General features: G+C 36.0%; 2 protein-coding genes across 3 annotated transcripts; both read right to left on the bottom strand.

The window, feature by feature from the left end:
• Positions 1-134: 134 nt before the first annotated feature.
• Positions 135-11,987, bottom strand: LOC119639597 (modular serine protease-like). 2 transcript variants are annotated; one of them, XM_038037074.1, is made up of 6 exons: positions 2,790-2,926; positions 2,261-2,552; positions 1,705-2,192; positions 1,271-1,645; positions 1,049-1,199; positions 135-679 (listed from the first exon to the last, which is right to left on the bottom strand). In XM_038037074.1, exons 1-6 carry the CDS (start codon positions 2,863-2,865, stop codon positions 178-180), a joined length of 1,884 nt encoding a protein of 627 aa, XP_037893002.1. In that variant the 5' UTR covers positions 2,866-2,926; the 3' UTR covers positions 135-177. The 2 variants fall into 2 exon arrangements, with proteins under 2 accessions (XP_037893002.1, XP_037893003.1); XM_038037075.1 differs by lacking the exons at positions 135-679; positions 1,049-1,199; positions 1,271-1,645; positions 1,705-2,192; positions 2,790-2,926 and adding exons at positions 8,412-8,553; positions 8,957-9,870; positions 9,925-10,228; positions 11,804-11,987 and having other exon boundaries at positions 2,424-2,552.
• A 1,631-nt stretch (positions 11,988-13,618) lies between these two features.
• Positions 13,619-22,583, bottom strand: LOC119639280. Its single transcript, XM_038036572.1, has 9 exons — positions 21,337-22,583; positions 20,532-21,018; positions 20,211-20,396; positions 18,349-18,547; positions 17,683-18,274; positions 16,742-16,871; positions 16,503-16,688; positions 14,342-14,540; positions 13,619-14,265 (listed from the first exon to the last, which is right to left on the bottom strand). The coding sequence occupies exons 2-9, from the start codon at positions 20,587-20,589 to the stop codon at positions 13,665-13,667; spliced, it is 2,151 nt and encodes a 716-aa protein (XP_037892500.1). The 5' UTR covers positions 20,590-21,018; positions 21,337-22,583; the 3' UTR covers positions 13,619-13,664.
• Positions 22,584-23,238: the final 655 nt, after the last annotated feature.

Genomic DNA, 23,238 nt, shown 5'->3' with positions numbered 1-23,238 from the left:
CTAACGGAATTGTAGACGTTTAAAAAGAAAACACTTTCTCTTATTTATCCATTTTTTTTGTAACAGGAAAGTAAAAAAAAGGACAAACGAATTTTGTATATTTTTTAAAAAAATTATTATTAACTTTTATTTATTAATTTTTTATTCAGTTAGCAGTAAGAAAACAATTCTACACATCTAAAATAACGCTTTATCGTCTTGCTTGAACTTAAGCATTTTCTGCATCACTACGTCGCTCATATAATTGACATTCGTCACTGTTACAAATCCATCGCGAGCGCATTCGACATTACTGAAGGGTGTATAACTAATAATGCCCAATAATTCGTGACGTCTTGTATTTAAATTATAAATTACAAAACCTCCGCCGCTGTCGCCACGACATACGGTCGCGTCGCCTTCGTTTTGCAAGCAAAATTTATCATTAGCTAAAGACGATTGCGGATGCCTTGATTGGCATGCATGGTAGGATAGCGATTTCATAGGAACCCGTTGTAAAACTTTATTGTCAGCACTAGCATAGCCCACAACTGAACCAACCTGATTACTCGTGATATAACGATCGGCGCCGGCTTCAATCTTTAAACAGACAGCCGATATGTTTTGATTAAAGACAAAGTGATCCTTTAATTTAACAACGGCAATATCTCCAAGGAAATTGTCCTTGTCGTGGCTGAAGCTTTAATATAACAAGATAAGATAAGGAAAGAAAAGAAAAGAAAAGAAAAAAGAAAGTGGACGGCTTATTAAATCAATTAGGACCAAGGGCCATATAAATCTAAAAATTAATCAATAAATAAAAAAATCTATCTGTCTTGCATTTTATCTAACTTCTGCATCTCTCTCTCGCTCTCTTTTCCCTTTGTCCTCGTCTCTCTTTCTACCCGTTTTGTGCACTTTGGCTCTTACTTAAACAAGTGGCTCGACTTCTCTTTACATTCCTCCATAATTATATTCTTTTCTTTTTGTTTTTCTTCATTAAACCCTATTCCACCTTCTTCTTTTTCCATTTCTCTTTTTATGCCTTTCTTTTTCTTATATGCTTTACCTTGAAGGGATCACAATTTCAGCTACATCTGCAGTTTGGGCAGTTGGATCCTTAGTCATATCGTAGTCGCGGTAATATTTACCGGCAGCCACCTTAAAGAAGTCAACGTGCATTTTGTCTTCTACGACGGCATCCCAAAAGCAATGAGCAGCTGCATGAAAAGTGTTGAAAGCCCGTTGAATCTTTAATTCTAATTAAGATTAAATATCGTGTCATACATACCGGTCACTATAACGCTTGGCGATATAATGGACCCACCACAAATGAATTTATAATTCACCTTATCTGGTTTTTGATAAATGGCCACTTGCCAGGGTACCTCGCTTTTCTCAACCGGCAGTCCTCGGGTCGTTAATTGTGTATTCCGCCGCAGAATTCCGCACTCAACATCACAAGTGGGACGTTCCGCGGTGAACTGACCATCAGATGTGCACCGCATTAGTGGTGAATTATTACCGAAACCTTGGTAGCCGATGTTACACCTAATAATTACCTCAGTATTTGGTTGAACACGTTGACACTGTCGGGCGCTCATAGCGTTATTAATGCAGACATGAAATGTGGATAAACCGCGTAATGAGTTACCGTCACAATATTCTTGAAAAAGGGAAGATTTATAAGGAACAAGTGGAAGGATTTGGTTTCTTTTAACTCACGAGCACATGTAGGAAACACTCCCGTCCATTTGCCGTTTTGACAATTTAGGCTCGCATCGTTTAGTATGCGATAACCGTTCGAACACTCTAAGTGAACGGTTTCATAATTTTTTACCCAACTACCTAAAGATACGGTCCGATTCTGCGGATGCAAATAAGCCACAAGATGGGGACTATTTTCTGGTAATTGACAATTGTTATCATTGCTCGATTCCGTTGGCTGCTCCTTAACTTTATCCACTAATCTGGGAAAGCCACATAGCTCCCAAGCTTCGTCGGAACCATCGGCACACTCCTTGATGCCGTTACATTTCGCATTGCCATTGATACAAGCACCGTAGCCACAATGAAATGCTATTTCAGGGCAATCGAAACCAACACAAAGCTCCAAAGTTTCATCCGAACCATCACTGCAATCTTTTGCTCCATCACATATACTATACTTGCTGATGCATTCCTTTGATTGTGAGCATTGAAAGTCATTGTCACTGCGATATGCGAAACGAACATGTGATGGTTGGAATGTGATGACAAAACAAAACTAAAAAGTACAAACCTTTTACAAGTCCCTTGAAGATTATCAAATTTCTTGGTATCGCAGATCAGCTCATCTGAATTGTCTGCGCAATCTTTACGTCCATTGCAACGATAACCGCCGGTAATGCAGGCGCCGTAGGCGCATTTGAAAGCAAACGCATGACAGGTAGAATAGCTTTGTATACAATTTTCGGCTATTTCGTCTGAGCGATCCTGACAATCAACTACACCATCGCATCGCGCATCTTCCGATATACACTGACCGTTATTGCAATCCCATTCAAACGCCCCACAACGCTGTTGTGCTATAACTAAGAGCAGAGGGAAGAGAGTTTTCGTAAATAATTGCTCTCCCTTAGACGCCGGTTTGTTTTGATTAAAACTTTAAGTCTGGCAATATGAACATTCTGGATTTTACACAAAAGAAAAAACTTTGTGTTTTTTTTGTTTTTTTTTGTTTTTATACATCAAGAAGAAAATACAAACTAAAGCAAAGCATTTCAGTCTTTAGAACTTTCCTTTTTTGTTTACTATGGCTTATCACTTGCCTTCGTTAACGAAGAGAGTTTTTATTAGAACGCTCCATATTCCAAAATAAACGATATTAAGCTTGTAACCTGACATTATACCCACTTTGTTAACAGAAGAATTAATATTTATGATAAATTAGTTTTATGCGTTTCTTGGAAATTGTTATTAAAATTTCTCACTCAATAATTCATAACTAAACACTAAGCACTTAATTAAAGCAACGTTAACGTGAGACTAAAACATTCAAATTCAAGATTGAAAGTTTGTCTACATCTTATCGTTCTTGCTTGTTGTGACCGACCGGATTTCATAGTCTCAGTTAGGAAAGAGAATGAAATTTGAAGAGAAGATTGGAAAGTTTTTGAATATGCTGAGAACAACAGCACTACGAGACTCTTAAAGACTTTTAATTAAGTCGGTTAGCTAACTGGCACAGTAATTGGAATAAATAAAAATAGTAAGCAAGACGATTGCATTTAGTAAAGACGCGGACTGACTCCCGATGAGATTAAAATATCAAATAATAAACAAAATTCCATGTTTGAACTTAAATGTGATAAAATGATGATGAAAAAAAAAACAAGTTGCTTGAATGGACTCAGACTTTCTTTCATTTAAATTTGCCTCCCTAAAGAAAGCGCGTCATGTAGGCTGGCGACTACATCTATAAAAGAAGTATGAGATTCATTTGGAATACAGATGAAAATCTTGTGGTCGTTAAGCAATTTTAATAGATCGAAGAAAATCTAGCTGACGTTTCTTTTGCCACATCTCGGACCGAAAACTTTTACTCCATTGCATTCTGCTAATCCATGTAGTATGCAAATACCAAGCTTCTTTTTCGATCCAGTCTTATGCAGAGGATTCAAAACTGAATTGTTTTGCTCAACGCTTAACTTCACAGCCTCTTTGTGTGTTGAATTGAGTTGGTCTTTTCCAATTTTGGAAAGAATTTTTTCGACTTCCCATCAATTCCGTTCTGCTGGTTCATGTGGTATCCAAGTATCGGTCCTCTTTTTCGATCTAGTCTTGTGTAAAGGTTTCAAATCTGTTATTTTGCTCAACGCTTAACTTTACAACCCCTATGTAGGTTGACCTTGAGTTGGTCTTTTTCAATTTTGGAAAGAATTTTTTCGACTTCCCATCAATTCTCTATGTGTGTTGACCTTGAATTGGTCCTTTTCAATTTTGGAAAGCATGTAGTCGACGTTATTCTTTAAACTGGAAAGGGAATTTGCGAAATTTGCCCGCTGCGCCATTTTGATAAAAAATCTCCTTTATAAACAATGCGGGCTTTTCCACAAGCCTCCGGAGCGGTATGATCGCACGATTCTTTTAGATGTTTAATCGGCTTTCACAGGGCGTATTGTTTTAGCACATGCTGCACATGCTTCTCATTTTACTTTTCGATAGACTGTTAGCTTTCAAGCGCATTAGAGTAAGTTTTAATGCGATTAATATTATGAAAGTTATGCGTCTCTAAACGGACCGTTTTCCATTCCTTATTTTCAATTTTCAAATTTTGTATTAAAAGAAAAATTATGCAGTTTACAAAATTGCTCGACAAAAGTCGTTGAGCAATAGTATGGCAGCATTCTAAATTGATTTGAAAACTTTGGATCCTTTTGAATCCTCTTCCTACCACTCCAACGAAAATTGAATGTTCGTTCGCAAAAATGGTCGAAATATCTTACTGCTTAATGTAAGTTTGTTCATAAAAATGACATAGAAATTAGCTTTACCCTATTTGGATTTTGTGTGTTTTTCGATTCCTCTCATATAGAAGGTTTCTCATGGCAAATATATCCAATTTTTCAAGTTTTATGATGCAAATTAATTCACAAAAATCACTTATAGTATGAGGCTGAACTGAATAAAATTTTTATCAAGTACGTCTACGTACGTAACATTTTAAAAAGTCCAAAATTTTGGATATTTTTTGGTGAACAAATGTCCATGGGTGTATTATATGCGTCTCATTCCGTAAAAGGAATCTTATGTGTAGTAAGATCTTTTACAAAAGGATTTACTTTGTAAAGTTTTGTGATGACAATTGGTCCTTAGTAACCGTAGGAATTTTGGATCACATAGTTCTACATTTTACGCTTTCTTTCTTTCTTTCTAATGTCTTCTAAGCGAATAATTATTGAATAGTTGCGAAACTTTTCCCACTGAGCTATTGGAAAATCTATAGTGGATATATCGGTGAACAATTTTCTTGTCCGTCAGGTATTCGCTATTTATCTAAAACTTTTGTAATCTCTTTTTAAATTTGCACTCATTAGAATGCGTAGTCTTATCGTTGATAAGTTTACTTTTTTGAGAAAGCTTAACATTTTTCATATACATCTTCGTGTTGTGCGCTCGCTGCATTGAAGGTTTTCAAGTTAGACTTCATCGATTACACTTATTTAAATCATTTGACTATTGCCTGTCTCGTATTCTCAAATGTCAAGTATGTTCCCATACAATAATTAATAAGCTCGAACAAAATATTTTCCGTAATTAAATACGCATTACTTTTTAAGGAATATTTGAAATTAACGCCACAAATATTCAATTAAATATCTTGTGTTTATTTCACTTGTATTATAAGACGGAATATATCGCCTGCAACATTCACTCAACAAAGTTATTCAGCTTTAGATAACAGTCTTCGATGTAAGCAAATGCTATCAAAGAGGGCAAGAGAGCGAAAATTATTCAAACGAGCCTAACTACTAAACTTTGTCCGACATCTTCTGTGAGGCTATGCACTATGAACATGGATGTGGCTACATTACCGCCATAGTAAAGAGTCTTGTCTACTCTTGTGGGTGCCATTCTTTAAGCAATCATAATATAACGTTCCTGATACAATACATATTTGAATACAAGTCTGTTGGTATTTAATCACTGATTGCTTTGTATGCAAGCAATTAACGATTGGTTGGTTGGCTTACAAAAGTTAAGTTAGTTTGCATGCGTGCAAATATAAACAAGTCGTCCCAAAATATCACACTGTTTGCGAGGTTTTCACGCATTATCTAGGGACCACTCGCATTGTAATTGTTCGTAATTAGAGCAATACTTTGAGACGACTAATTTATGCTCTCTGGTGCACAATACCTTGCTGTGCTTAAAAACTTCACAATTAAAAAAAAAGAACAATTACGTGACTACAATAGCCTTAGTTAAAGTCCGTAGTTGACATTTAAAAATATTTACCGCTCATGCACAAATTTAAAGGCAATGACTGCAGAGCTAAAACAACTTGAAAATGCTCGAAATGAAATACCAAAGTTTTACACCTTGTTTTCAAATACAGTTATCGTTCTTATGCGAGCCATTGCATGGGAAACATTGGCTGACGTAATAGAATGACGTAGAATGAGTATTCTTCCTAATCTATGTTCATCGCAAAGGACTTAAAAATTGTCGAAGTGAAGATAGTTCACACTTTTCGGAGGTTCGTGTCTTCGCTAAGGTAGGACTTACTGCCAAATAAAGAAAGCAAGGAAAGGATGTGAGGATAAATTCGAACTCAGCGAGGAAAGACACTTATGGATTCCTTTAATGATGCTTTATAACCATCCTTATGGCAGCTTTTTTCTTTCGTATTTGCGTACTAAAAACATTTGGTAAATATAGTTCAGAAAAGTAGAATTTGAATTTGTTTAGCTTGTTTTGAAAGGTATTTTCATACAGAAGCATCGTACGTTTTCTAATGTGAACAGACTATGCCTTCACATCTAAACATATCTTGGCTATCGTAACTACCTAACAGAGGTCTGTCAAAACTTTTACAGACCTTTGTTCAAATAGTTGGGTAAGTGTCTTTGTTAGTTAAATTCGAATTTATCATCATAGGGATCTCCTAAATATGGGGTGGTGATCCAGGTGTCGCCTGGTTAATTTGCTAAATATCAGTTTTGGTCTTGGCAAATAAAAGCTTATTTTTCATTATAGGCCTTAAATGCGATACGATCATTATAATAAGTCCACATGATCTAAATTTGGTAAGATTAGTTTTTATGTCAAATTATTGTTCTGAAAGAGTTTTCGTCAGGCAAGAATGAATATTAGATTTTTTAAATCATATAAAGATTCAGTTTCCGTAGGAACGGTTATATGAGAGGGGATTGAAATGAGTGCTCAATTCTATGCAAACTTTTTTCAATCGCACGGACGGACAGGTGGAAATATTTAATTCGATTTAGAACTTTATGCTGGTCAAGAATATATATATAGTTTTTAGGATCTATAAAGCTTCCCTCTGCGCGTTGCAAACGTTTTGACAAAACGAATATATCCCTCGCCCTTTGTTGCGGACAGTGATAACCATATAGTGATAAAATCCCCCTGCGATAATATAGACGTACGTATGGCTTTCAATTTGATGCAATTTTATTAAATAGACATAAAAACTTTCAAAAATTTATCTTTATTTACATAAACGACAATAAAAAAAAGGACATTAAAATATATTTCAAAAAATTGCACGGAATAACAACAAAAACAAACACAAATTCGCCTAGCTGCTTCGTACTGTGTCACTGTAACGTTCTATTTGACGTTTAATGAAGCTATCAAAATATTGTATACATAAATGCTCAACTTGTAGTCCATTGTTGTCGTCGTAGACATTAGCGACTAAAGAGACCAAGTAATGCCGAGAATCTTCAATCGAGACACTAAGGCCGAGATTCAGATTTTCTGTCGATTCTGCGCGATGTAGCCGATTGTGTATACGAGAACGTGCCGACTCCAAACAAATTGGTTTTATTGCATCCGAAAAGCTAATATGATCTTTCAAAGCGAGTATTACAAGTCCACGATAATCGCCCGAATTGGATTCATGGTAACTGGGAATTGCAAAGGAAAAAAATAAGAACATTATAGTCGGGCAAGGCCAAGCATTAGATATCCTGCACCACTTCGTCTAAGACACCAAAAATTATGCATTATCTCCATGCAAAGGTATACTTTTCATGAAAGCCCGCATAATGGACTACGTCACGTGATTAATATATAGCAAACTTAACTCATTTTTCAGTCTCCGTTATAAAGAACTAGAAATTAGCCTCTCTCTCTCTCTCTCTCTCTCTCTCTCTCTCTATGTACGGACTTGTTGTTCATTATAACCCTTACATAGATTGTGGCCTAAAAAATTAACCCATGTGATCCAAATTCCCTATCGTTAATATTTCTGGTCAATCAGTAATAAGGGGTGCAAAAAGTTGCCTCAGCCAAAGCTCCAAAATTTCCAAACAACCAAAGTCACACCAATTTAGAATGCCGGAGCTCTATTACTCAGCGATTTTTGTAGAGAATAACGATTTTTCAAACTAAGACTTCATATGGGGAGTGGTCGAGAAAGTGGACCGATTCGGACCATGTCAATAGCGACCATGCTTGGATCAAAGCATTCGAGCACAAAAATACGTAACCAGATATCAGATGGACGGACAAGTTAAGACCGCTTATCGGGAGGATGCTTCTGAATCGATCGGTGTAATAAAAGCTATAATTATCTTCAGCCCTTCTGGGTAATAGATACGTCCGCTCAAACATCATCAATTATCCGACTCCATAAAGCGATTACTAGTAACGTTTGAAACACGCGAAGCAAATGACTTTTTCTTTTCTTCAAAACTTACATTATAATGTTTTCCAGACTGTGTTTTCGTACGGGAAGAAGATCACCTTCCTTGTAGGTGGCATTATAGAAGCCTTCCACAACTTTATACTGATCGACTCGTGCATCAAAACTTCGCCCGTCATGTGTTAAACAATTCATCACTGAAATTAATGGATTGAGAAAGAGAGCAACGCAATCGTGTCACATTAGAAGTTTACTTAGTAAATATAAAAAAATATCATAAAAGAGAAAAAAAAAGAATAATTCAAAAGAAACCAAAATCAACGAATTAGAAGAAAGATGCGAGCAACAGTTATTTATTTTTTTGTGCTAAGCATTTATTAAAACAATCATTGCAAAAATCTATTAAACTTCAAGCACGCGCCGAGTGCACGCATCTGTTATTTTATACTCGTTAGAGTTTGAAAGAATATTTTTCACTCGCTGGTAATACATCTCTACATCTTTCTCCTTTTTATTCCCTGTCTTCTTCATGATATCGCTCTACTTATCTCTTCTTCCTCTTCTTATTTTACTCTTTGACTTTGCTTCTCTTTCACTAACCGGTCAACGCAATCTTATGCGACACAATAACACCACTACAAGCCGGCACATATTCTTTGATTGCCTTCCGAAATATTGTGACATCCCACGGTTTGACCAATTTTTCTCTTTCTTTATCATCTAGTTCACCACATATGGCATCACACTGAAATATCGGAAAATTCCATTTACCGTCGCCTTGACACTCAATAAAGGGTATATAGTCATGATGACGGGGAATTTTATAACCAGGAGCACAAGAGATATAGGCATGAGATTGTGGACGTAAAGCATGGTTACAACTGATATTATAATCTTGATAGCTACATGAGACTATTGTAGAAATGCCAGGTTGTAGAACAGGACAGCGTATACCGCAATCATAATCATCACGATCAAGAAGCATACTGGTTGGTCTAACTGTTCGTGAGGGTGTTGTAGGGGGGGTAACGACCGATCCAGGGGTACATGCAGGAGGTGCAAAGGTCGGTGGAGGGGGACGAGCAGCCGGTCTTGTCGGAGGTAAATAGGTCGGTGGAGGGGGACCAGGAAAGAATTGTGTAGGAGGTGCGGGTCTTGCAGTAGGCACATTGATCGGTGGGGGGGTAGCTCTTGTAGTTGGAGGACGGTATGTTTGACCATTAGTGTCACCATTAGAATCTTCAGTGGTGGATGGTTCATGATTATCATCGACTTGATTATGACAATCATCATTGTCTTCATCTGAATTGTCAGCACAATTCATAACACCATTGCATTTATTCGAAATAGGTACGCAAGCACCGTAAGCGCAGCGAAAGGCTAAAATATGACAAATAGATTTGCCGCATAATTCAAGCGTTTCATCACTGCCATCATTACAGTCCCGATCTCCATCACAGACATACCTTTCGCCGATACATTCCCCAGATTTACATCGGAAAGCAAACGGAGGACTACAAATTGAAAGAAAAAGCCAAATTGAATTTTAATTAAATAGAATATTATACTCGCATTGATCCCCCATGTCTTCTGGCAAATTAGTTGTGTTTCGTTTGCATAAGAGATCAGTTTCATCTGAACCATCAGCACAATCATTTTTGTTATCACATATATAAGTTCTAGCAATACAGGCTCCATAATCGCAACGGAAGGCATAAGCCGGGCAGTTCAAATCGATGCAATGGCGTACGGTTTCATCTGAACCGTCCTTGCAGTTCACAATGCCATCGCAAAGTTCATCGCCATCAATAAGGTCCCCGCTATCACAAAGCCATCTATTCGACATTGACTCAATATCAATTAATTGCGCGGCTAGGAATAAGAAAAAAATTTAAAGATAAAAAAAAAGAAGTCTTTTCCACTTTTTCTCTCCCAGATAATTCCTATCAGTTTGCAATCTAAGGAACATTAGGAATAGAAATTATTTTATGTCACTCACTCAATAAGTAAACAATTATTACTCAGATGATCATATCATTGATCCTATTGTTTCATATATATGATCGGCCGGATGAGATGCTGTACACAACAACACGTTCAATCTAAAACTTATTAAGTTATAGCCTTCATTTTTTAAAATGTTTAAGAGAGTCCTCCATAAAAAAAATTTAGAAAATCTCAGGGTTCCATCTTTTATAATTTAAGAATGGTGAACAAACAGAGGAACAGAGGTACTTTTAGTTTGCGCTTTGCTGTAGGCGTGTCCTCTGTGCGATTTGACCCATATTCAATACAAAGCAGTGTAAAAAGTCATCTAATAGTTCCACCAAATTTAAAGTTGATATCGTAATTGTAGCGACCAACAGAGTACCATAAACCACTCATTCCCGTCCACAAACGAAAATCGATTTCGAATATATATACTTTAGAGGTTCTGTCTTTTGAATATCGCAAACATTATGGTGACACGAGTGCATGCGACACCCTTCATTGTATTACACAGATATTGCATAGATTGGCAAATGGACAAACGATTGACATTTTTATGTGGAATCTAAATTTGAGACTGGTGAAAGATATGTATATATATATATATATATACGTATATATGAAGATAGAAGATATCGCCTTTCTAATTTAGCAAAAAACTTAAAAGCTTTTGCATGCAGGCTGATGTTGAAAATGGGTCCAATTGGTGAGAGATCCTGCCTCTAGTACAATATAAGTCGAGAGGGCCTTGTGTGTTTTGTGGTCTTTTTGCTCGTTATTTATAAACTTCAATGGACTGAAATTCTATAAAAATAAAAAAACCGGATACTCTCGCTCAATATTGGAAAGCATGAAGATTTAATTTTTTCGTTTTTTCTTTCGAAACTATTTTAGATAAGGGACATGGGTACAGAAGATTCGGTCAATGTTTGCGACTGACATTACAAAGACGGGTAGACAGACAGAAGTTTGTGTCATGGATTTAACGTGAGTTCCTGCCTGTAAGGCTTAACCTCACGGTGGCTGATGCCACGGGGGTTATTAAGCGTAAATCACGCCCTCTGGCGAGTTAGACAATCCCTATAAACTAGGGGCCTAAACAGCACCAGAGTCCAGATTGTTTATTGTGTATGGATCAATAAACCCACTCTGGTCAGTGTTGAGGCCTACCCGCAACTCGATTGTTACGGCTAGACGGACAACTAGAGAATTTGAGAGGCGGGTGTGATTATATCGAATTTATGTATTCAGCTTCATTATATTCCATGTTGGCCGAACTCATATATAGCTCGGATTCCCATGTAAAGTAAGCTTTACAAGTAAGCTACAACTCAAACTCGTATTTTTAAATAGAGAATTTTGCAGATGCGCTATGACGTAATTACTTAATAATTAATTTATTTAATTCTTTTCGCGTTTGATTTTTTTTTTTTTTTTCATTTTTCGTTCAACACTTACAATTTTCATTAACATGTTCTTTTATTATTAACATAAATATGAATTGGAATTTAATTAACATGATGATGACGAAGTACAAGTACAATAAGTATTCGATTTAATTATATATTTTTTTATATTCAATTTTAATTCTAATCCGATAGTCCGATACTGAGAACGACAACAGTTAAATGTTGTAACGTCACTACTGCGTAACGACAGTTGGTAAGAGTTGAATCGCATGTAGAGTTTAAAAAAAAAAAGTCTTAACAATTTTCTCTCTTTTTAACTGAATGAAAGAATATTTTCTCTCAGTCGTCTTGAAACTTTTGAAAAATAATTTTAATTAATTTTCTCCTCAAAACAATAAATGATGAGTTGAAGTTCAAATCAAACAGTGGCGGAAATTAAATTTTCGGTGAGTAATCGAAAAAAGAACATGAATAATAGGTTACAGTAAACGATTATAACTAGATTTATCATCATAAGTCTCTCTAATCCTTATTTCGTACGTTTCGTAAACCTTTAGAATGGAAAGATCATAAGGCGTCTAAGTGCACTTGCGATTATAATTGTATTACCGACTGTATAAAATGCAATTAGGAGAAATTCAAGAATTTTTTCACTTTAATTGAAGTAGTTTTGCAGGAATGCGTGTCATGCAAAGATAGAGAGAGAGCGAGAGAGAGAGATGAACATCTTGCATAATATATATATGAAGATCCTTAATATATACTTTATCAAAATATTTACGGCTTTCTCCTAAAGTGGTATTTCATACCTTCGTAAGGGTGTTTCACCTCTCTCTTAGGATATCTGAAATGCTATCGTTTTTTTGTTAAAACTGATAGACTTCGAACCCTGAGCCAGAAAGGTCTAATTTTTCAATTTTTTTATTACTAAACTTTGGTCTTAGTCTAATATAAAAAAATTAAGTCGACCTAACTTGAATTACATGGGCCTATTTCTTGACCCCACTGCCCCACATGTGAGATATCTTATGAGTAGCAAGTCTTTCGAAATAGGCTCAATTTTTAATATTTGATTGTGAAAATTACTTCATAGTAGCGATTGAGCAAAAAAATAACGGTGGCGAGTTTGCATCACATAGGCCTATTTTTTGACCCTAACATACAGACATTATCACGAAAAGCGAACTTTTACGTGGAGAGAAAGTCTAATCTTCCAATAAGCGGGCTTTGCAAGAAAATAATGTGTACTCTGTGGGGTATTATTGCCAAAACGAGTGTATAACTGTACTAGACGAAGTAGTATATGGTATGTAGTGAACGCAGTTGGCCGATTATAATGTTTTTACTTGCTTATTCTAAAAATTTGTTTGTTGGTGCAATTTCATATAAACATTAAATGGACAAATGGACAATTACACGTTTCATAAGAAGACAATGTGTAATATTGGGTGTATTATTACCAAAACGAATGAATTGGTGTAGAGTATTTAACGGTCGACTTTGTCCGGTAATAATGCTCTTACTTGCTTTTAAATTTTTGCATTGATAACATTAACTCAATATTGCATTTTACATTTCTATTCCTTTTAATTAAGTTTATCTTAAATTTTTCTTGAAATTGTCTTACTTCAGGAAGCATTTGCTACGTTACCATTACATCACTTCTACTTTTCTACACAATACAAGCTACCAATAAACTGAACATATATAAGAAGAGCTTGCCAAAAATATAGAAGCAAGTGTCAGTTTCTGTTTCGGCGAAATTTCAAGGTAAGCCAAATAAAATTTACCGATCAATTGTGCCGTAGGCAGGCATTTCCGCGGAATTACAAAAATACATTTCAACATACATGAGCATGTGACATTATTTATGTGCAAATCATTTATTAAAACTTCATTATTCTTTTAATTTAATCCCAAACGATACTTTCTATCCAATCGATATATAGTTTGACTCTAGTGTAAACTTCGGGGAAGCCTTTATTACCGCAACCACCTTCACCGAAAGACGTAACACCCACTACAAGAAATTGGCAGCGAAACTCGGGATGATTAACAAAAAGCGGGCCACCGGAATCTCCTGAGCAAGTACCGTGATTGCCGGTAGAAGAGCCCGCACATATTTGTGTACGACTGTCGACACCCTTTTCCAATTCGGTGCTGCGTTCGATTAATTGAAAACATTTTTCATCATCGAATCGTTCCAATTTCACTTTGAATAAGTGAGTTGAAGATTTCGTGTTATAACTCGTGCTACCCCAACCGGCCGCTAAAAATTCTTGGAAATCATTGCCATCGACTAGCGGCAGACAGGCAGGACTTACGTAATCGTTGAAGACGGCATCTCTTGCCAATTTGACCAACGCAATATCATTGTATTTAGTTTCCAGTTTCGTTGTGTGATATTGATGATGAGGTATAAAATTCCGAATTTCAATATCTTGCAGCATAGCATCATCGTCATTAGAGGTATAATTCAATTCTCCCAAACGCACCCAATCAGGCGGAGAGCTTAGTAATGCGAAGAAAGTAGTTTTTTTTTTTTTATATAAAAACATTTAATAAATCTACGGGACGTTAGACTCACTTGGTGTCAAAGAAACAATGAGCGGCTGTTAAAACGTATTTTTTGCTAATCAAAGTGCCGCCACAAATTTGATTTAATACGTCCACCTCTTTGCGGTATAATAATGCCATGAAAGGAAACTCTTTAGGTTTCGCTTCTACGCCGCCTACTATGAGAGATTTGTAACATGTCCTTGGTAGATTGTCGTAGGCTTTGCACTCTAAGGGAAACACAAGAGAATATAAATATATATCAAAAGTGAAAAGCAAACATATTATAAACAACAACATACAAACACATTGCAAACTCGCTATGCTTTGTTAGTATAAAGATCTTAGGACTTAGGATCCTAACTTACCGTAGAGTGTTGCCAGCAGAGAGTGTTAAATGACAAGAGGCGCTAAAAAATATTTTCAAAATAAGACGAAGTATTGAAGAAAACGAACTTCTAAGAGTAACTAAGAAGAGAGAGATTCTCGGCATTGTCGAATGTCGAATGAAATCTCAGATATTTGTAATTTTGTCTGTTATCAATAGCAATAAAGGTAGTGCTCTTAATTACATACTAGTGACTATTTAATTATCTGCTCTTTCACTTTCATTGTCTATACGTGCAAAAATAATTCACATAATACAATGTAATCACAAGTGTGTGTACACGAAAAAAAAGGTATGCTCATCTCAAAGGTATGATTATCTCGAAAATTGTGGCCCGTAGGTTAACCATAAGAAATTAAGACAGACATTCGGACAGATGGACAGACAAGCTTAAATCGACGCAAAAACTAATTCAGAATCGATAAGTATAACAAAAGGTGAATCTATGTCAAGTCATTCTGGGTGTTCCTTACATCCGCACTAACTTAACATATCCTTGCAATACAAATGGTGTCGGTTATGAAATGTTAGCAGCATATTTGCATACATATATATTTAATAGCTATTCTATGCAGTTTTCAGCATCTCATCTGTGTTACAGTTCGAGGGACGCCACGTATTTATTTCATGTGGTCATTTCTCCCGGGGCTTATTTCATATACCGCATCACTTGTGGTACAAGAGTATATTATGTTAGTGCGGTGGTATGTAACATCTGGAAGGAATTCGGACAGACCTAGCTTTTATTATACCGAAGCCGGTCCGTCCGCTTGTCCGTCTTGTTCTCTTCTGTTTGGAGATATTTCCATTAAGTTTGGTACACTCAAGTGCTTTGGCCCAAGGACGCACGCTTTTAAATACGATTCGCATCGGACTGCATGCCGACTATAATGCCTTGTTTTGAATAGTTGCTATAAGAATAATTGCACGCCGGTCTAGGGCATTTGAGGGCCGGTCGTATAGACCGTTATAGTGTTTTTAATTTAAATATAATACGATACTCAAAATAATTATATTATAATTGTATTGAATGTCAATTAAAAATCTCGAACGTCCCGCGAACTTATATGCGCGATTAAATAAAAGCGACTGAAACGAACTTTATTTTGCGTCTTTCAGTTTAGCTTATTTTAAGAGAACACTTTTTTACACAAGTTATTTACGAATATTTTCATGAGAGTCTGAGCTACTTTTCAGTGGCGTTTGTCTGCGGGCCAAATCGTTTGAACGCAAAAATACATGGAGAGCAATTCGATGGACGGACGGACGGACGGACGGACGGACAGACAGGCTTTGATTGATTCAAAAGATGCTTATAATAAAGTAAGGATAACAATAAATAAATAGATTAACTTTACCCCTTCTGTTTGTTACGTACATACATCCGCACAAACTGAATATAGCCTGTACAACTAGTTATAATATATTTCTGTATATATTACTCTATTACGGTCCCATTTTGAAAACTGTGGAATTTGCTTGCTCCTTTAGAGACATTCGATCTAAAAGTTAACTGTAAATCTTCTTTGGATCCCATCTCATATAACGGTTCTTATGAAAAGTAAACCATAATGTGCTGTAATTTTTCACTTTTACCGCAAAAATAAATGAAGACATGTATTAGGATAAGTTGTGTAGGGCAATTAAAGCTCGTCGGTGCTCCCCTATAACATGTTTACTTATTTAAGGATGTCACTCTCGAAATGTTTTTTTTTTATTTGATATCCAATCCCATGCAAATCTTCTCATTTCATTCACTGGCGGTAGCGTTTAAAAATTTCGACAAATAAATGACTTACTCTACCTCTTACAATACGCAAATCATTATCTTTCGGTTGTGCATAAGTTTCCAGCGGTTTCACACAGCATACATTTGTACCACGACGATCCAAATTGCAGTAAGGCTTCGCCTCGGTCGAATCGAAATTGTCTCGGATAGAGGGACACTTGGCAATGGATTTGCATTCGGTGCTAAGAGCACATTCGTTAGCTTTGTGAGAAGACAACAACAACAGCAAACGTTATATTATATAATTCATTCACTTTTAAAGCAATACACATAAGCACTTTCTATTTCCGCGGAAGACTTTCTTTCCCGTTTCGCATACGTACCATTTACAACTGGAATGATCATAGAACATAGCCAGATTAATTTCATTATTGAACTGATCATCTAAAACCATCAATGATTTCTTTTTTACTTGATAACTGGCGTCGTATATATAGAACTTGTTAATCCGGTTGATTGTTGAGACTAACTGATTGACTAATTATTTATATGGCATTTCTAGCGTTTGGTTAAGCAGAGCTTCTAACTTTGCTTTGTTTTACCTCTTAAACAACTTGCATAAATTGTATAGAGATGCACGAGAGTAATGAATAAATCCTATACTTAACAAAATTTCTCTTATCTCAAATTATTGATCATTTCTAAGTAAGCGTATTAGGAAATTCTTATTACACGTTGGCGAAGCGAAACTTATTGGCGAGAGCAAGTGTTTACATTGCATCTCTAACACATTAAAACACGTTATGGAAAAAAAATAAGTGAAAAAGTTATATTCGGTTGTCACCGAATCTTTTATACTCATCAACGTTATTCTCTTTTTGTAGAATAATTTTGTGGAAATTTATATCCTGTGTCTGCTGTGACTTATGACCCAAGAAGCAGAACCACGAATGTTTCTTTCAAATTTGAAGACGATTGCTTCATTTTCGCGACCAAGAGAGTGCCAACAACCATAGATACCACACAGATACCTAGACAGACAGACAGACAGACAGACAATCGAGAATTTCACGCTGACCAAGAATGTATGTACTTTATAGGCTCGTTGCAGCTTCCGTCTGAGTGTTACAAACATTATGGAAAAACAAATAGAATGTAGTCCGATCCTTTTAGTGATGTGAATAAAAATGCACATGTATATGTGTGTGTAAATAATTTATTAAAAATTTTGCTTTGTTTTAATTCAATCCCAAACGATACTTTGTATCCAATCGGTATATAATTGAACTTTAGTGTAAACATCTGGAACGCCTCTGGTACCGCAATTGCCTTCGCCGAATGACGTAACGCCTACCACAAGGAATTGACATCGGAATTCGGGATGATAGACAAAAAGTGGTCCACCGGAGTCTCCGGAACAGGTTCCCTGATTGCTGGTAAAGGAGCCCGCACATATCTGCGTACGATTGTCAACGCCTCCTTCTCGCAACTTCTCGTTGCGTTCGATCATTTGAAAACATTTTTCATCATCGAAACGCTCCAATTTCACTTTAAATAAATGGCTTGAAGATTTCGTATTAGAACTTGCGCTACCCCAACCGGCAGCAACAAATTCATAAAACTCATTACCATCCACTATAGGTAGACAGGCAGGACTTACGTAATCGTTGAAGACGGCCTCTTTTGCCAGCTTGACCAAGGCAATATCATTATATTTAGTTTGTACTTCAGTGGTGTGGTATTTGTGATGAGGTATAAAATTTATAATTTCAATATCTTGCGGCAAAGCGTCATCTGCGGTCGAGGTATAATTCAATTCTCCGAGACGAACCCAGTTAGGTGGTGAGCTTAAAAAATGAAAGGAAAGTGATTTTTTTTTTGGTGTAAAACGTTCAATAGATATGTGGTACGGTAAACTTACGCGCCGTCAAAGAAACAATGTGCGGCCGATAAAACATATCGTTTGCTAATCAAAGTACCGCCACAAATTTGATTGAATTCGTCTGCCTCTTTGCGGTATAACAATGCCATGAAAGGTAACTCTTTTGGTTCTGCTATTGTGCCACCAACTACGTAAGGTTTGTAACATGTTCTCGGTAGACTACTATAAGACCTGCACTCTAAGAATTACACAAGAGATTAGAAATGATGAGGAGGATCAAAGTCATAAATTCTTTTTGCTCTCACACTTAGCTTAGAAACATGTTGTATTTCTTACATGATAGGGCGGCTTAAGAATTAATACGTAAAGGGAAAAGAAGTTAAATTATTCGTAATTGAAATATTTTATCTCGCGAATATAAAAAAAGTTTTTCTTAATTGGCAACGCCAATCTGATATCGGGCGAAAGGACGATTTGAACTGAGTCGTTATTTGATTGTCTTGTATAAATTAGTTAGAAGACCCTTATAGGAATATATCATAAAATTGCATGTGAAAGAGGGAATGGAAGTCATATGGAAATCTTGTATGAAATCGCATAAGACCGCCTGCCAATAGTTATAAGATGTTAACAAAACTTAATGCAATGGATATATGGCGTCCATAGGTGCAGTTAATAAAATAGGTTATAAGCACCTGGAACACATAGCTATGCGTTCCACCTCAGTGCCCACCACCAGTCTTTGCAAAATACACAGTAAGCAAAAAAACAAAAAAAATAATAATTTTGTAAAGAATAGATGAAGCGATTGCGTGTCACAGACGCTATATAAGCGTGAAGATCTTACGATATAAGTCTAGATTGTAGCGTGCACATACTATAATTTGTAGCCACTGTCATATCAGTAACAATAACAATAACGCACGCACACTTATAGAAATGCTTAACTTGCACTTTGCAATTGCAAAAGTCCCATAGATCCAAGGTGTCAAAGAGCAATAAGCGGGAACTTAGCCAGCAATTATAATTATTGCGTACTAGTAAAAATTCTTTTGAACCCGGTGTAAACACAATACAAATGTAATTTGAACTAGAAGAAGAATACATAAGCGATGTAAACAATCAATAAAGAAGAATTTTCTACTTTAACATCCAGCTGAGCGTATCTTGGCTCTAGCGAGCAGTCTTAGTATATGAAATTCAGTTTTTATTATTTCATAGGGATGTAGTAGAAGCTTTGACAGTAGAGCTGTTTAGATTAAACATGCTTTACATGAAGAATCTGTCATATCTTGCAACCCATATATATATTCTTCGCATAAAGATCTAATCTCACTGCAATAATATAACAGATGAGAGTGTTAAACAGGAAGAGTGGCTAAGAGCTAAAAGTTACCACCAGAGAGAACTAAGAAGAGTAAATCTTAGGCATTAACAACGTCTCTCTTATTATTAACATTATGGTAGCGGGGCTCTTAAACGTTTTGCTTTCTCTCCTTCGCATTATTTGCACAGACATGAATTCTGTTTCCTGGTATGACGTCTGATACGCTGTTAAGATTTTCCCAAAAATTATTCATTTGATTTTGATATGGCATTTTTATATACATATATATTTATGCACTGAAGAATAACATCTGATATGAGATATATGTATATAGATCCTTGTACAGGACAGAAGAGAAGGACAATGGAAAATCAAAAGAGAATTTTGTAGATTAAATTTTGAGTTCGGAATCGTGCGTGGACTGTTGGACAGTATCGATGGGTTGTGCTACTCATGTCAGTGAAAGATATTTATGATAAATTTGCAGAGCTTACCGGTAAGAGTTTCTATGCTTCGCCTCTCATTTGCAAGAAGAAATATTTCAGAGCTTGGATAAATAAATTAATTACTATACCTCTTACAATGGGCAAATCAACGTCTTTCGGTTTTGTATAATTTTGCGGTAGCTTCAAGCAGCATACATTTGTACCGCGCCGATCCAAATCGCAGTAGGGTATCGCTTCGATTGTATTGAAATTATCTCGGATAGAGGGGCAATTGGCAATCGATACGCATTCGGTGTTAAGAGCACATTCGCCAGCTTTGAGAGAAAACAACAACAACATACGTTATATATATACATATATATATTATTTATTCACTTTGAAAGCAAAACACATAATAGAACACTTTCTACTTTCCGCGGAAGATTTGCTTTCCCATTTCGGATACGTACCATTTACGACTGCAATGGTCATAACATATAACTGCCATAGACGGCAGATTAATTTCATTATTGAACCGATTAACTAAAACTATCGATGATTTCTTTATTACTCGGCAACTTCCGCTTTGCATTTAGAACTTCTTAAGCCGCTTGACCATTGAAACTAACTGCTTGACTTAAATCATTGTTCATATTGCATTTCTAGTGTTTGATTAAGCAGAGCTTCTAACTTTGCTTTGTTTGTTCAGCTCTTAAACAACTTGAATAAATTGTATAGAGAGACATGAGTGTAATGAATAGATTTTATACTCAACAAAATTTAGCCGATCATCTAAAACGATTGATGATCTTTTTTTTACGTCTCAGCGTCTGTTTTGTTTTGTATTAGGAAATGCTTAGCACACGATGGAGAAGCGAAAAATACTCAGGAAAAAGGCGAAAAAGGTAAATGCTTGTCCGTCGCAAATTGACGCGATTTAATAAATGCATATAAGTTCTATAAATAGAACAGAATGAAGATGCAGTTGGGAATCTCTTAGCAAACAAAAATCTATATGAAAGATCATTAGTTAATATTGAGAAGAGCGGGGAAAGAATTATTTGTACTTAGGTTCTAACAGACAAATTCTATTCATCTATTTAAAGGTTTCAATTATTTAAACAACAAGAAAGAGGCAAACAATTATTGAAAATATATTTGAGAGACAAAGGGAAGAAGCAAAAGTGCGAGAAAGAGAAAGAGAGAGAGAGAGAGAGAGAGAGAGAGAGAGGAAAAATATATGTACAATCAAAGAAAAAATTTAATTGAACTTACCTGGTGCTTTCCCACGACGAACACGCAACATTCCATTGTTATCCTTAGCTGATAGATTATTTTTGCTCCTTGGCAGCAGTTTTCAAATCTTGTAACAATAAATGTAATGCTGTTTTGTGTGCGAAAAAGATTTTCAAAACCCACGGCCAAAACTGTCGTATTAGGCTGCGTAATGTTTGGCCCTTAAGTTTGCCAAAAAGTCTCTTGCGTCGCAACGATTTCCTAGGCTTAAGCCCGAACACAATGCTTTCAGTTTTGCAGAACCTTTTGTTGTGTTGTTGATCTGCTTCTGCGCACAAGCACAGGAATACTTTCTTAATAGTCGTAAGCAGTGGAGGAACATTTTCCTCACGTCCTCGCGCTCAATGCCGTATTCCAGGGCGTGTTGTTTTCGAACTTAATTACCATTGCCGTAAACGAGTGGCGCAGCTTCGGCTTTGGGCGGATATACCCTGAAGATTTCTATTCAAATGTTTCTGCCACGTCTTAACATCAGGACCTTAATCCCTGGTACTTTGGGAAGAAGTTTCATAGGAAAATGATCGGAGTAAATTACTAAAACTTTTTTGAGGCCAAGATTCTCGTCAAGCCATGTTCTCTTTACAAAGCATCAACAATCAATCGGCGGATGGGCATTTTTACATGCAAAGGTCAATTCGACATTAGGATCCGAGCACGGTTATACCCCATGAGTGCCACGAATCAGCTAGTTCACGATCCTTTTCATCTATGTTTAGAACTTTTGAGCTCTTCTCGGCAAGCATACGTGCGTCGTTCGCATTCCACACTGTTAATTGTCCACTCTGGCCATTGTATTGCGATGTCTTTATCGTTACCACTTAATAAATCGCTTAGACCTGTCCATAAATACAGAGAGCAGTCAATCATAGCATTTACCGATCGAGCATACACCCACAATATTACGGCCAATCCTTAGTTCTTTCCTTTTCGTCAATTCATTCTGTTTGGTCAGATTAAAAAAAAAGAAACCAACAAAAAAAAAATCATAATTCAACTTTTCCACTTATGACTTTTCATTTTGGATAAAACGCAGAATTCCGCATAATCGTGATAGTGTAACCATTTAACAGATTCCTTTGTCCCTTGTCAACTGTCATTAATATTTTGCTTCATTGTTAACACAAAAATGGATTTTAATTTAATCAATCTGATGATGACGTGTGCAATTAATATTAGATTTAATTAACACAAGCGATTTTTTTATTTTATTTGTTTATTTGTTTATTGTTTTTTTTTGTGTCCGACACAAGTTAAGTTCTGTACCGTCACTACGTAAAGACTGCTGGGAGGCATTTAAATGCAAGTAGAATTTTTAAAAAAATCTTACAAATTTTCTATAAATATTTTCGCTTCTATTAAATAAATAAAAGAATATTTTCTCTTACTCTTCTTTACTCTTTCATACATATCCTCTTTCAAATAATGAATGTTTAGTTGATGCTCAAATCAAACAGTGACGGAAATCAAGTTTTCTTTGCTCAAGTGAAACGATTTCCTTTAAGGTAAGTTTGAATGAGTACAACAAACTCGAAAAAAAAAAAATCATAAGCCAAAGAGACCGAAATAAATAATTACATAAGTAGAACTATCATCATAAGTCTTTCTCATTCTCATTTCGTAAACTGCGTAAACTGCGTTTATATGGAACCTAATTGCGCCTCTACTTCTTCTTTACCTAACGACAGATTTAAAGGCAAAGATAGCATTTCAAGTGCCCACATATACGCCCACTACAAAAAGAAAACTGGCATAACCTCGAAAACACTGATTCTATTCGCTTCTTTCAATTTCGTGAAGCTATTCCTGAAAAACCCCTATCCACACTGTCCATTGTGCCAAGACTATCACAATGCGTTAAAAAAATCTGCTAAATGTTCGTAA

The sequence above is a fragment of the Glossina fuscipes genome, unplaced genomic scaffold, assembly GCF_014805625.2.
Source record: "Glossina fuscipes isolate IAEA_lab_2018 unplaced genomic scaffold, Yale_Gfus_2 112, whole genome shotgun sequence".
NCBI lineage: Eukaryota > Metazoa > Arthropoda > Insecta > Diptera > Glossinidae > Glossina > Glossina fuscipes.
Note: the sequence above shows the minus strand (reverse complement) of the source record. Positions and strands in the feature narration are given on the sequence as shown.